At 49.4% G+C, this 14,397-nt stretch overlaps 1 protein-coding gene across 1 annotated transcript in view; it reads right to left on the minus strand.

The window, feature by feature from the left end:
• CRB2 (crumbs cell polarity complex component 2) overlaps window positions 1–14,397 on the minus strand; it is a 65,490-nt gene that overhangs the window by 22,586 nt on the left and 28,507 nt on the right. Inside the window, exons 5-6 of the mRNA XM_083422857.1 lie at window positions 12,273–12,455; window positions 11,487–11,600 (exon numbers count right to left, since the gene is read on the minus strand). Of these exons, the coding sequence (XP_083278983.1) occupies window positions 11,487–11,600; window positions 12,273–12,455 (297 nt within the window). The remainder of the gene's footprint in view (window positions 1–11,486; window positions 11,601–12,272; window positions 12,456–14,397) is intronic.

A 14,397-nucleotide genomic window follows, 5' to 3' on the forward strand; every position in this document is an offset into this window, starting at 1 on the left:
CTTCCTTTGTTATACTAAGGATGGTGCTTAGATGGCAACTATGTCAATTATTTGACAAAGGAACTTGCCAGCCAATTCAACAATGCAAAGCCTGCCAGAGTGGCTGGGGAAACCCAGCCAAATGGGTGGGGTATAATTAATAAAATTGTTGTTGTTGTTGTTAGACTTTAACCCAGGGGTCAGCAAACTTTTTCGGCAGGGGGCCAGTCCACTGTCCCTCAGACCTTGTGGGGGCTGGACTATATATTTTGGGGGGGGGGGATGAACGAATTCCTACACCCCACAAATAACTCAGAGATGCCGTTTAAATAAAAGCATACATTCCACTCGTGTAAAAACACCAGGCACGCCCCACAAATAACCCAGAGGTGCATTTTAAATAAAAGGACACATTCTACTCATGTAAAAACACGCTGATTCCCAGACCGTCCGCGGGCCAGATTGAGAAGGCGATTGGGCCGGATCTGGCCCCCGGGCCTTAGGTTGCCTACCCATGCTTTAACCCTTTCTGGATCCAGGACCCCACAAATAGGAAGGGACTCAGGTTTCATGCAGACCAGTTCCCCCAAACTCACAACTCTTTCCCTTTCCCTCTCTCTCTGAGAATAATGCAGTCTTTGGAACAAGGGGGGTTGTGTAATCTCCCTGACGTGACCCACAACTACCCTCCACAGAGTACCACTCACAACTGTACACATATATTAAGCCAGTGAAGAGAAATAATGCTATCTGAGTCCTGGTAAAAGCCATGGTCCCTCAAAAGAAGGCAACTTCGCTGGCTTCATTTCTTAGATACGTCAGTTTTGGGGGCAGAGGAGGTCTTTGTGGACTTGCCTGTATTTACATATTCATTTGAAGCAAAGGCTCGGGAAGGCAACCCCTTTCTCCTTCTCCGGAAATGAGAAGGTTTTGCTTTAGGCCTTTCAGAGGTTGGCTGGTACAGGCCAGGAAATAACCTACGCTCATGTGGGAGGGAGGGAGTTTTGGGAAGCCTCTTGCAGAGAGGGAGGCAAATATCCTCTTGGCGGGGGGGGGGGGTTTCACTTTAAAAGCAGAGGGGGTAAAACTTTGGTGTGCAACCACACGACTTCAGGCCTCTTCCAAAAGCTGGGGTTTTCCATGCAAAAGAGTTTTCCATGCAAAAATAAAATAAAATGAGCACATTCTTACCATCACAACCTGTGGCAGCACCCCTAAATCCTAAAGGCAGCCACCTCACCCCCTCCAGACTGATTTATTTTTTGCAGGTATACTCTGCAAGGTGTCCTTCACACAATAACAGTACACATGTGGTGGGTTCATACTGGACCACCCACACGTATTCTCACACTTTGTTAGCTGTTCTGCAATGTTCCCCCGATGTTTTTGCATTATTGGCATTCAGAGTGTTACTCTTCCACAACGGCAGGACTGGAAAAAGCCCAGCTGGGACACTTGTGATATAAAAACTCACAGACTTTCAGCAGGAAGCAGCCTGTCTGCCCCAAAACCTTTAACACCCCACACCATCGTTAATGCTCAATTAAGAAGGAAGGCTGGAAGGGCCTTCACGTAACCCATAATCTCTCGTTCTTCCTCTGCCAGAAAAGGAGGAGAACCCCTAAACTGTAGCAAAAAGTTGAAGAGCTCTTGGGAAAGCTGGCCACCCTCAGCACCTTGAGAAGGGCACCATCAGAAGGATGCAGCTCTAGCAGTCGTCACAAAAGGGCTTGCCAACACAGTCGTGCCTTAAGTAATGAATGACATGCTCTCTCATTCCCTTGTGCCAGGTATATCTGAGCCACCTCCTGCGGACCCTGCCAGGGTGGTGGGGGGAACAGAATGGGGGAAATCACCTTCTTTGGGCCAGGGGCTACTTCTAAATGGTGGGAGGGCAGCACAGCCCACCAGCCCCGTGGCTAATGATCAGATTGAGGGGAGTTCTATTCTAGCAACATCCAGAGGACCACAGGTACCCCAGCTTTCTGCCAGCCTGCTGGTCTGCAACGGCCGGGTTGGAATCCCCTACTCGGTTGCAGCCTGATCCATGACGGGTCTCAGCTGTAGTGCAAACACCATACAGATATATGGCAAAGCATAAAAAAGGCCATTCTCAAAAGGTGGACTACTACCCGTGCCACAGACTGCATACAGAGTGTCAGGGGTCTGGATTAATGAGCATTTAGCTAAAAATTCGCTGGCCCTGCATTCCTCAACGTCCCACGCTAGGGGAGTGAGACTCTGGGTGGGCAGAGCCTGCCTGTCACACAGGCCCCTCACCCCCAGCTCAGCCTAATTAAAGAATCCTACATCTCTTAGCAGGGGATTAAGCACCAACCTCACCCTGGCCATTTCCATGGCAAGGGAACCCCCACCCAACCCCACCAACTCCCAACAAACCCAAGAGAGGAAGAAGCGATCGCCGGGTTCTGGAAGGAGAGAAACTCTTGCTGCTTTGCGTGGTGGAGGCTGGACTACATTCCAGAGTCCTTACCTACTGGAGAGAGAGAATAGGGCTCCCCCCCACTGCACTCCACCCTGACCCCTGCCCGTCCCAGCGCATCCAAGCGTGAAGCAAGAGCATGAACCTGAAACAACAACACTGCGCTCCAGGCACAGCCAAGCGCGCGCACACCCACACACACCAGAGCTAAACTTTCCCAAAGCCAGACCAGCTAGCTGAACAGCTAACCCGCACCTTCCCTCTACAAGGGAGTCGTACGACCATCCCCGCTGCCTTCCATCCCTGGCTGGAGTCTGCGCACCCTCCCTCACACAGGCAGGATAAAGAGGCGCCTCTGTCTGTTACCTGCCAGGAAGAGACAAATTCCACCCAGGAAGACGCCAAGCCGCATGGCGTTCATGGCTGCTCCCTTGCTGACATGGGAGGGCCGGCGGGTCTCAGGAGGAGAAGCCAGGAGGGGGGCCAGTGCTCAGCTGGGCTGGGAGAGCAGCGTGCACACTCCTGGGTCCCAGGCAGGAGGAAAGGGATTGGAGAGGAAGCCTGCCAGCACACAACCACCTAATCCATCTCAGCTCTAAACCTCCCCAGCTGGCTCCTATCACTGCTGACAAGAATGTTTGCTTGCGACCTCCCCTGCAGGGCAAGGCGGGGCTGGGGGGGTGGCAAGAGAGAGGGGTTGTGGTGTGCAGGAGTGTCTGGCTGCAGCTCATGGGTAAAGTGTCTGCTTTTCATGCAGACCATCCCATGTTCAACTCCCAATGGGATTTCCAGGTACGGGTGAGAAGGAGCCTTGCCTGAAATTCTGGGAGAGCTTCTGCCAGCCATTGTACTATAGTTATTTATTGTATTAGTTGGGACGCGGGTGGCACTGTGGGTTAAACCACAGAGCCTAGGACTTGCCGATCAGAAGGTCGGCAGTTCGAATCCCCGTGACGGGGTGAGCTCCCGTTGCTCGGTCCCTGCTCCTGCCAACCTAGCAGTTCAAAAGCACATCAAAGTGCAAGTAGATAAATAGGTACCACTCTGGCGGGAAGGTAAACGGCATTTCCGTGCGCTGCTCTGGTTCACGAGAAGTGGCTTAGTCATGCTGGCCACATGACCCGGAAGCTGTACGCCGGCTCCCTCGGCCAGTAAAGCGAGATGAGCGCCGCAACCCCAGAGTCATCCGCAACTGGACCTAATGGTCAGGGGTCCCTTCACTTTTACCTTACTTGTATTAGTTACACCCAAGAAGTGCTGCAGAAGGAAGTGAGGAGCCACCTAGGAGATGGGAAAACTCTAATACTAAACCTCCACTGCCTTGTGGCACATCTTTAGGAGATGAAAAGGCTAAGGAGTAAACACGACAGAAATCTGGAGCAGAGTCCGTAAGGATGCTTCCTTCCAGCAACTCCTGGTGCCAATCATCTTGCTCTGCTTTCCTTTGGACCCCATCAGTGAGGCCAAGAGGGGGGTCTTGTCGTCTGGGCTGCCCAGGACCTCAAAACACACTGCCCAGGCTTGTGTCCCTGTGGAGGTCACTTCAGTGTCACTAACACAGTGGTTTGAGTTCACCCCCAGAGGCACACTCCATTGTCTCTCAAGACAGACAGATATCAACAACTTGTGTGTCACACACATCCACACACACACACACACACTTTTACCAAAAAAGTAAACACAAAGCGACTTAAAATACAATGCAAAAATAAACCAAACTACAGAAAATAAAAGCTGGTCTGAGGCATCCCTCCATGTGCTTGATAGACCAGTGGCCTGAATCAGTGTGAGGCAGCTCCCCCTGTTGCTGTCAGGGAAGGGTCGTACCTTAGTGGCAGAGTGAATGCAAAATGTCCTGGATTCAATCCCCAGTGGCATCTCCAGGCAGGGCTGGCGGAGGCTCCCTGCCTGAAACCCTGGAGCTGCCAGTCAGTGCCAGACAGCACTGAGCTAGATGAACCAGGGATGAGACATGGTGTAAAGAAGCACCCTCTCTTCTGACGTGTGACCCACGCTCCCTCCCTCTCTGGTGCATGCCTGGGTCTGAATCTTACTTGCTTGGGAAGGAAAGGGTAGGCATCCCCTGGGCAAGAGGGGGTGTCTCGGAATTCAGCCCATTGGCTAGGAAAACAATGGTTTCGGAGGGGCTGGCACAAACTGCTTTGCTGCGGACTCTGCTTCACATGAAAAACACGCCCTTCCTTTTGGCCACTCAGCTCACACTTGCCTGGTGACTTCCCCACTGGAGAGAAGACAGCAGTGACCATCTCAGCATAGCAGGGTGGGCTTTCTCCTCCTCCTCCTCCTCCTCCTCCTCTAATAGGCTCCACAGTTATTAATGGCTTTAGCATGTTAAGAGGGATACGACAAGTGAGGAAAGGCAGCAGCAGAAGGTCCCACAAACTGTTTTGTGCCAAAGTTCACAACACCCAGAGGAGATAACTGAAGCAGAGTCGCTCAGTGGGCAGAGCACCTGCACTGCCTGCAGAAGACCCCCCATTCAACACACCTGCTGGAATCTCCAGGTGGCCTGGGGGAGATTCCAGATGGATGGACGGCCGGACTCAGTGTAAGGCACCTTTCTGTGTTCCTAGAGAGAAACTTCTTCAAGCCAGATCCTTGATTTCTTTTATTTAAACTAGCAACATCCTGGCCACAGCAAATGCCAATTCACAAGAGTGACCTTTAAATGCTCAAATGCCAGTGAAGCCCCAGTGTATCACCTGGAAGCCATCTTGTGGGGGGTACAGGGCAAGCGTGGGTGATGCACCTCAGCCTTCTGTTGACGTGAAACCAGAGAGGTTGCAGACTATGCTGGCGGGTCCCCCCCCCCATGTTATTGTCCCACAAGCTCTTCCTCCCTGAGGGAAACGTCTGCTGCTCCCTGTAAACAAACTGGTGCTTGAAAAGGGCTAGCAGTTTGTGGGCCCCCTTGGATGGGGGTTTCCATGGGGACCTGCAAGCTCCCTTTCACTCCAACAGCATATTTACCTTTAAAAATGAGGTCAGGTATGTAGGGCAGCTGGTGGGGCTAATAATGTCTGAGGGCTAAAGCCAACCCCCCCCCCAACACCACTAGAATCATAGAATCATAGAGTTGGAAGAGACCACAAGGGTCATCGAGTCCAACCCCCTGCCAAGCAGGAAACACCATCAGAGCACTCCTGACATATGGTTGTCAAGCCTCTGCTTAAAGACCTCTGCTTAAAGACCTCCACTGCTCTAACAAAAGAGAGCTAAACTGACCACCAACCCCCCCACAGATCTGACTGCAACACAGGCAAAGAGCAACACTGCCAGACAACTCAAGCAAGTGAGCCACGCCATATGCTGTGAAGGAAACCACAACATCAGTCATTTTAGATGCAAGGAACTAGCAGGAGTGCAGAAATGAGAGCAGATCCACACCATACAGCCAAAGCATATGACTTACACACACACCTGAATCCTGGCCACTGTTCCACCCTCACAGAGCTGCCATTCCCAGAGTTCTATACAGGTGAAACTTTAAAAATTAGAATATCGTGAAAAAGTTCCTTTATTTCAGTAATTCAACTTAAAAGGTGAAACTAATATATGAGATCGACTCATGACATGCAAAGCGAGATCTGCTTCTACTTCTCAGAGGTCCAATCTTGCTCAATTTGCAATCCTTGTTTTGCTGATTTCCTTGAATATTCTAATTTTCTGAGATTGTTTATTTGTGGTTTTTATCAGCTGTACGCCGTGATCATCACAATGATAACAAATCAAGGCTTGACCTATCTCGCTTTGCATGTCACGAGTCGATCTCATATATTAGTTTCACCTTTTAAGTGGAATTAGTGAAAGAAAGGAACTTCTCCACAATATTCTAATTTTTCAAGTTTCACCAGTAGGTAGGGAGATATGTCATGTGCTTTGAATGTATAGTTTGGATCTGTACTCCGGGGACGTGGCTTTGGGTGTACCCCTCCAGACCCCTAAACTGTCCCCTGTTGTTCTGGCAAAGGGGCTGCGAAAGGGGCTTTCTCTACCTGCTCCCCTCCTCCCCTCTCAGCAGAAGTCCATTCGCAGCAGCGCAGGCTAAGCTGTCAACAAGCAGGCAGGTCAGGTCTCCTGCTGACTCCATCCCTTAACTCAGCCCTGCTTCAGAAAAGGGGTGAGGGCTTCAGATGGGGGAGACTCAGGGACCCAGATCAGGCTGGCAGCAGCCACTCATCCCAGGGGCTTCTTGAAAGAAAGGAAAAACCCCACCGCTAGGCAGGGCAGAGCTGCCACAGAAAGGCATATCAGGAACCGTTGTGGGAAGCTTCCAAAGGCTGCTCCGTGATCCTAATGTGAAGTAATAAGCTGTTTACCCAGCAGGACCAGACTGGGATTAATTGACAAAGCAGGAGAGATTAATAGCTATTATTTCCCTGTCAGCTTCGCTCCTCCACAAACTCTCACACTGAGCTTGCAAGGATGCAGAATGAGTTTGCAGCCAGGCCCCTGGGCTAAGCTGACCCCCCCACCCCCACCGCATATACAAGGCAAAGGGCTCCATGGGCCAAACAAAAGCACCCCCTGGACTCTGATCCTCACCATCGACCTCCCCCACCCCACAAAAAAAGAAAGCACCCCACATGCAGTGACAAAACCTAAGAACACTCTCAGATCAAAACCAGGAACTGAGAAAAAGGAGCTATAAGCAGCACACATGGCTGAACTCCTGGCCAGCCAGGGGCAATAGAGGGAGCCAACTTTCCCTATAAATAATGCAGACCAGCCATGTCGTTGTTTGGACCTTTAATTTTTTTTTTAAAAAAAATTTTGATATAAATTACTTGCTCAGACAGGGATTGTTGTGTGACTGCTGAAGCTCTTGTGGGGTGTGGCCCCTCAGGATCTTAGCATTCGTCCAGTCTTCACCAACCGGGTGTCTTTCAGATGTTTTAGACTGCAACTCCCCTTCAGCCCCAAAGAGCACAGCTGTATGGTGATAGGGCTAAAAAATGGGATTTGTAGAGTTCAAAACATCTGGAGGATACCAAGGTGGTGGGTAGGATTGCCATATTTCATAAAGTAAAAGCCAGGACATCCCAAAAGTTTTTTTAAGGAAGACCCCCCAAATTGTTGAGCTTGTTTTTAAGGAAGCCACCCAAGATTGTGTTGTTCCCTGGACGTCAATTCCACCTTTGAAATCCCAGTAATGTCCAGGAAAATCCAGATATATGGCAGCCCTATTGGTGTGGGCTAATCTAGGGTATGTATGTATGTATGTATGTATGTATGGTGTGTATGATGTATGGAAGGGAGAGCTGGACCATAAAGAAGGCTGATTGCTGAAGAATTGATGTTTTTGAATTCTGGTGCTGGAGGAGACTCTTGAGAGTCCCATGGACTGCAAGAAGATCCAACCTCTCCATTCTGAAGGAAATCAGCCCTGAGTGCTCACTGGAAGGACAGATCCTGAAGCTGAGGCTCCAAGACTTTGGCCACCTCATGAGAAGAAAAGACTCCCTGGAAAAGACCCTGATGTTGGGAAAGATGGAGGGCACAAGGAGAAGGGGACGACAGAGGACAAGATGGTGGAACGGTGTTCTCGAAGCTACCAGCATGAGTTTGACCAAACTGCGGGAGGCAGTGGAAGACAGGAGTGCCTGGCGTGCTCTGGTCCAGGGGGTCACGAAGAGGCGGACACGACTAAACGACTAAACAACAACAATGAGGCTAGGGCTAAATAATGGGATTTGTAGAGTTCAAAACATCTGGACGACACCAGGTTGGTGGGTAGGGTTGCCATATTTCATAAAGTAAAAACCAGGACATTCCAAAAGTTTATTTAAGGAAGACCCCCCAAATTGTTGAGCTTGTTTTTAAGGAAGCCACCCAAGACTGTGTTGTTCCCTGGACGTCAATTCCGCCTTTGAAATCCCAGTAATGTCCAGGAAAATCCAGATATATGGCAGCCTCATTGGTGTGGGCTAATCCAGGGTGCTTCCAGAATTGGGCTTAATATTGGAAACAAGTCATTGGCGGCGGCAGGGGGTTTGAACTTAATTATACTTTCTGAGGAAAGGATAGCATAGAGAAACAGACTGGCATTTTGATGCTGATGAAGTTGGGCAGGTGCTGCGAAGAAAGTGCATGAGAAGCAGCAGCAGTACCAGAATAAATACCGGGCTGGAAGTGCCCTTACTGTGAGAAAACAGCTCCAGTCCTGTTTCTTCCTAGCTCTTGCAACTACAAAGTTCTGGGGTGAACTCAGAAGCAGGAGGAAAATGGGACATTGTTCACAGGCATGACACTTCACAATCCTACAAAGGACCCTGCAGTCTGTCAGAAGAGCACTGCAGCAGAATCAAACTAAAGCAGTTGTCAGGTCTAGTAGGCATGGATAGCCTTATGCAGGGGTCAGCAAACTTTTTCCGCAGGGGGCCGGTCCACTGTCCCTCAGACCTCGTGGGGGGCTGGACTATATTTTTTGGGGGGAGGAACAAAAATCGACTCCCCCCTCCCTTCTCCACAGAACCGGATGAGCCCCGGTTGCTGCTTACCTGTGACTTGCGAGCGGCAGGGGCTGGCGGTGGCGGAGGGACGATGAGCAGTGCGAAAGGCCTGGCTCCAGAGAGGGGCTGCTTAAAATGGCGCTCAGCCAACCGCAGCTCAACAAAGCCCAGCCCCCTTCCTCCTCTAGGCAGGGCAGGGAGAAGCCAGGAGGAGGGAGGGAGGAGGCACCATCATGGTGTGAGGGAGGGGGGAATGGTGCAGCCCGAATGATCAGAATCCCCACACTGATCCATGCAGAGATTCCCGGACCATCCGTGGGTCGGATCCAGAAGTCAGTTGGGCCGGATCCAGCCTCCGGGCCTTAGTTTGCCTACTCATGGCCTTATCCATCCATCTGTCCAAACCCCTTTTGAAGGCAACACAGAATATTGTGGCCTTTAAATACTGACAATGTGGCACAAGTTTTTGTGGACTACAGTTCATCAGATACATGAAGTATTATTCTGAGAGTCAGGCACGTGCGCGCGCGCACACACACACACACACACAAAGTACAAGTTGTGGGGGTGGGGGAATAAACAGTGAGGTTAGAAAGAAAGGGAATGCAGAAAAAATGCAAGTAGCAATCATTCCCTTATTAATAATGACTGTTCACAAACACACAAACCAATAGTTGATAACACAGACATTCTGGCACTGGGAAGCCAATTAGCACTTGCATGTGATTAAAAAATATATATTGTGCTGCTTCAGTCCACAAGTGTTATCATAAAACCTCTTCATGCATTGCAATGGTCTAAGGACTGCAATCTCTCTCTGAAGTTCCTGTGTTCATAGATAGCCACCTTTTAGTCAGTTACAGATACAGTCATACCCCGGGTTGAATACGCTTTGAGTTGAGCGCGTTCGAGTTGCGCTCCGCGGCAACCTGGAAGTAACGGAGTGCGTTACTTCCGGGTTTTGCCGCTTGCGCATGTGCAGACGCTCAAAATCACATCATGTTCATGTGCAGAAGCGGCGAAAAACGACGCGTGCACAGATGTGCCATCGCTAGTTACGTTTGCTTCTAGATGTGGACGGGGCTCCGGAACAAATCCCGTTCGTATCTAGAGGTACCACTGTAGTCAGTTACAGAATGTCCTAGTAGTGTCAAAACAGGGTCTACAATATTCAGCGATACCTTGCTGGCTGGTGGGTTTCCCACATCTTTTCTCAGAATTCCTTTACACATTCCTGGACTGAGCAATGATTGAGCTCAAAGCAAGCCTGGAATAGGAGAAGTTGCTACTGCCCTAGAGAAACTAACAAGCAACTCCTTCTAGACTTTCATATTTCTCTTCCTCCCACAAGATGGCAGACTCACAACATGTTAGAAGACCCAGGACAGAAGGAACTGCAAAACTAGCTGCAGGATTCCATGAAACTGAAGAGTGAGGATGAAAGGGGGGCAGGTTGCTTAGGAGTTGCTAGTCCAGGACAAAGACCGATGAAGATTCTTTACAGCTAAATCTTAGTAAAGTGAAAGAGAGGCTATAGCTCATCACTGGCCTCCCACTTTTAAGCTAAAGCACAGTAATCTCTAGTACCGTACTTGAGGAACCACAATATTTCAACTGCAAAGCCTAGCAGAGATTCATGGACAGCTGTGAGTCCACAAGCTTCAGGCTGCACACCTGGTCCTTCAGGGGCACAGTTACCCCAATCAGGACCAGGGATGTTTCTTGTGATGCAAACCCACTTCCCCAAATGCTAAGATTCAGCCTAAATTCTCGCAGTGTGACCTTATTACCCTTGGTAGCTTATCCCCGTCCTTTAAATCATCCCAGTGACTTGAAATGTTTTAAACTGTTGATGCCAATAAAGGTATTTGATTTGATTCCCAGGCTGAATGCTCATTAAATGGATCACTGTGCAGGATTTTCTTCTCAGGAATTTAAAGGGGCCAGATGAAAGGGGCGCATAACAAACACCCCTCCGAAACTCAGGAAATTCCAGGCTGGTGATGCCTGAGGATCTTATGCTGCTGTTTACATGCCATCATAATAAGATGCCCATTTTTACCCTTACCCGCGTGAGGCGAAATGGGAACACGCCACCCTGCGCTGACACTGGCACCACCAGACCCTGCTGCCCCGCCACTGCTGAAGCTTACCTCCACGAGGGCTCATGAGATTTTGGTGAGCTCTTGCAAGATCTCATTAGAAACCAGTTTGCCTACCACCACTGCTTCTCCACTGCCAGTGGAGGCAGCAGGGACAGCCGCTGCTCAAGGTGGTCACCAGGGGTGCCAACTTGAATAAAATATTGTGGGGGCCCAGGTAAGCCCTGCCCCACATACCTCGGGTTGAATGTGCTTCAGGTTGAGCACTTTCAGGTTGTGCTCCTGGAAGCGCGGAATGGATCCCGTTTGCATCCCGAGCTACCGCTGTAGTTGATCACATGATGCAGTGAACACTCTTTGAATGGTAATGCCCAACAACCTGGGGGGACAGCCCCCTCAAATATTTTATTGTGGAGTCTGAAGCCCCCACATCTCCAAGGAGTTGGCTCCTATGGCGTTCACCTCACCTTGTGGGCGGGCCCTGCTTACCTGAGTACCCTGGCAGGCAGTGACACTGATAGCTGTTCACCAGATCCACACAGCTCCCTCCGTTCTGACATGGTTGGGATGTACATTCATCAATGTTGAAGAAGCAAGTCTCTCCTTCAAACATGTCAAAAAGAAATTATGTTAGACGTCCCAACCATTTTCTCACTGATTCAATAATCTACACATAATTCAGTTAAGCTTCACTAACGACAAATATACAACGGGTGAACTATTTTTTAGATCCACCTTTTCATTGTTGTTGTTATTTCAATTTATTAGTCACTTGCCACATAAGAGTTTCCAAATGACTTATAAAATTTTAAGAGAATAACATAGAATCAGAAAAAATAACGAAGCATTACAACAGTAAGCACTAAACGGTTAGAGCCTATAAAACAGAACCAATAAAATGGAAAAAACACAGCAGCAAAAACACATCATCGGTAGACAGCAAATCATCATAATCTGGCATTGTCATTATTTGGGGCTGATTAATTATCTCTTGGTTTTGTTTTTGATGTGCTTTCCGTTAATATGTTTGTGCCTTGTCTATTTTTGGATGCTTTGCATGGGTGTATTAACGCATCTTTCTTTCCCCTTGATTTTCAGCTGTGGTGTCGCACTGTGAATTACTTAGTTTTTAAAAACTACAAAATAGAAGTAAAGCCAAGATGATGCACACACTCAGAGCCCCAGGTCGCAGAATTTACAAAGCTCTTTGATCAAGCATCTCCTCTGGAGCATTCAGAACGAAACATGCGCCCCACCTGGCAGTGTATTACTTACCATCAAAGCCCGGCTGGCACCTGCAAATGAATCCAGCAGCTTCCTGGTAGGTGAAGTGCCGGGGGAAGTCTATGTGATCTCCGTAGTGGCTCTGATTGGACCGTTCAAAGCACTGGCCCCCATTGAGGCAGGGAAGGGCGGCACATTCGTCCACATCAACTTCACAGTGTTCCCCTACGTATCCTGGTGACAAAAAGGAAAAGGGGGCAAGAGGCCAGGTGAGCTGACAGGTGCCTCATTTGTCACAAAGCAATGGGCTAGATCTAGGAACCCCCTAACCCAGGGGTCGGCAAGGTTTACCTCACCTGGGCCGGTTCACTCCAGCGGATATCCCTCCGTGGGCCGGATCGCACACATGCCCATGATTTCCGGCTCCTGCGCAGACACAATTTCCGGCACCACGGAAGCGAGTCCCTGCGCCGTGCTGGTTTAGCGCAGCACACAGGGACTCGCCGAGCAGGTGGCTCATTTTGGGGGCAGCTCGTGGGCTGGTTAAACGACCCCCGTGGGTCGCTTGTGGCCCTTCGGTTGCCAACCCCTGCTCTAACCCAAACACTCCATGCTCAGGGTCATTCTGTCCACCTAAAGAGATGCCAACAAGACATCTTCCTTCTCTAGCAAGTTATTCCCAGGGGTGCTTTGCTCAATGGTGGTGGCAGGGGCATACCTAGGGGTTGGGCAGGTTGGCCCCAGCCAAGGGTCCAGGCCCCAGGGGGTGCAGAAACAATGCCTCTTCACTCTGGCTTGGGCTAGGAGCCTGCCTGCCCGTGTCCTCCCTGGCCGCTCCTCTGCTGTTATCTGCAGCCAAGTGAGTGCATAGGCTCCTCTGGACTCCTTACTCAGCAGAGGAATCTGGTCACTGGTTTAGGCCACCACAGAGGCCCTGAGGGGCCCTCTCCCCAGTTGGCTGGCAGTGATCTTAGAAGTGAAAGCAGAACACCCTGTGGGGCTGGAGGAAAGAAAGATGGAGAGAGCAAGTGAAAGATGAAATAGAGGAAAAAGGAAGGAAGAAGGAGACAGAAGGGAAAACAGTGAGTGGAGGTAGGTAGGTAGGCAGGCAGGTGGACCAACAGAGATGGGGGGAGAGGCAGAATAGAACAGACCCAACCCTAATGGCCACAGATGGTTACTGACATAAAGCGAAAGGTGACAAAAATTTTAAACAGCTCAGAACTACGTTCTCTGTAGATTCCTGAGAAAGATTTGAGCAGGTCGGTGGGGTGTAGCCAATACTAGTCCTACTCAGAGTAGACCCATTGCAAAGAGTAGGCCCATTTGTCTTAATGGGTCTACTCTGAGCAGAAGTTACTTGGAGACAAAACAAAGCGTTGTGCTCATACATCACTGAACACAGATTCATGGAGTCACACAGCATGAACTGGCATGACACCCGTCGATGCCTGCATTATAGAAGGACTCCTGCTGCGTAGAAGATATGCTGGCAATCAGAACCAGGAATGGATGGACCTGCCTACTTTGGTTTCTCCTGGCTTCTCGTTTTAGCCATCTTCACCATATTGTTAAATCAGTTTTCAACTTAAAAAAACACAACTATTTAAAAAAATGTTTTAAATGTCCCCTAATTCCCTATTACAATGCATATGTTAATTTTCACTAATATTTTATCCACACTTTCCCCCAATATATACTGTTTTGGAGGCAGGCATTGAAGAACTGCATCATGAATTTTGGAGAAGCGCAGATTTCAAAGCTGTATTTCGTTTCAAATATTGTATTGAGACCTGAGCATTAAATGGTCTGCAATAGTGCAAACAAAACCAAATCTCGCTACCCTGCTCCCAAATCACTATTCAGGACCCAGAGCCAGATTTCTGGGAAGGCAGCATGGAAGGTCAGTCACCCTTGCTGAGATAACTGAGGTGATTAACGATAGGTACTGTCTATTGTATTATCTCTGATGAATAGAGATAACAGGGATTAACTTCCAAATGCTCTGGAAGGATAACTCCCCACCATGGAACCAATAAACCTATGAGGAACACAGACAGTGAGCGGAAGAACCATAAAGGTAAAGGTAAATTGGCTTTATTGCCTCGCTTTATTGGCCGAGGAAGGCGGCGTACAGCTTCCAGGTCATGTGGCCAGCAGGACTAAGCCGCTTCTG

The sequence above is a fragment of the Podarcis tiliguerta genome (assembly GCF_965153285.1).
Source record: "Podarcis tiliguerta genome assembly, chromosome: Z".
Lineage (NCBI taxonomy): Eukaryota > Metazoa > Chordata > Lepidosauria > Squamata > Lacertidae > Podarcis > Podarcis tiliguerta.